Source organism: Nestor notabilis, unplaced genomic scaffold (genome assembly GCF_000696875.1).
Source record: "Nestor notabilis isolate BGI_N333 unplaced genomic scaffold, ASM69687v1 scaffold25734, whole genome shotgun sequence".
Lineage (NCBI taxonomy): Eukaryota > Metazoa > Chordata > Aves > Psittaciformes > Psittacidae > Nestor > Nestor notabilis.
Genome location: NW_009927262.1, coordinates 1 through 512, shown reverse-complemented (window position 1 = coordinate 512; position 512 = coordinate 1). Strand labels below are relative to the sequence as shown.

At 64.3% G+C, this 512-nt stretch overlaps 1 protein-coding gene across 1 annotated transcript in view; it reads right to left on the bottom strand.

Annotated features, from left to right (window-relative positions):
* The window catches only part of LOC104405319 (tripartite motif-containing protein 54-like), a gene marked incomplete at both ends in the record, with an annotated part of 2,093 nt that extends 1,688 nt beyond the window's left edge, over window positions 1-405 (bottom strand). The window contains 2 exons of the mRNA XM_010013992.1: window positions 51-146; window positions 234-405. Coding sequence (XP_010012294.1) covers window positions 51-146; window positions 234-405 — 268 coding nt within the window. The remainder of the gene's footprint in view (window positions 1-50; window positions 147-233) is intronic.
* Between the last annotated feature and the right edge of the window lie 107 nt (window positions 406-512).

Genomic DNA, 512 nt, shown 5'->3' with positions numbered 1-512 from the left:
CTCCCCCACCACCAGTGTGGCATCTAGGGACACCCCCTGTCCTGTCCCACCTCTATGGTGCGGCAGATCTCCTCCATCTGTGTGATGATGGCCTGGATGCGGTCATTCCCCGCCACCAGCATGGCAATGCCATCGCTGAGCTCGCTCTGGAAAGGGATGGGATGGGCATGAGGACCAGCTGGGTGGGTTAGGGTTCCCCAGTCCCCTGCATGCCCCTCCCCAGGGCCACCCACCTTCTGGCGCTGGTAGACAGCGGGCAGCGGTGCAACCTCACAGTCCTTGTGTGCCCCAAAGACCTTGCAGAGGGAGCAGGTTGGTGCCTCACAGCGCAGGCAGTAGATGTTGATTCGCTCGTCCTCGTGCTCCTCACACATGAGGTGCTGCTCGGCCTTGGCATGCAGGGGCCTGTAGCAGGGGCCAGGCACCACTGCCCATGGTGGCCCCCAGCCCCAGGGATACCTCCATCCCCAAGGACACCCCAGCCCTTGGGGACACCCCGACCCCAGGGACAC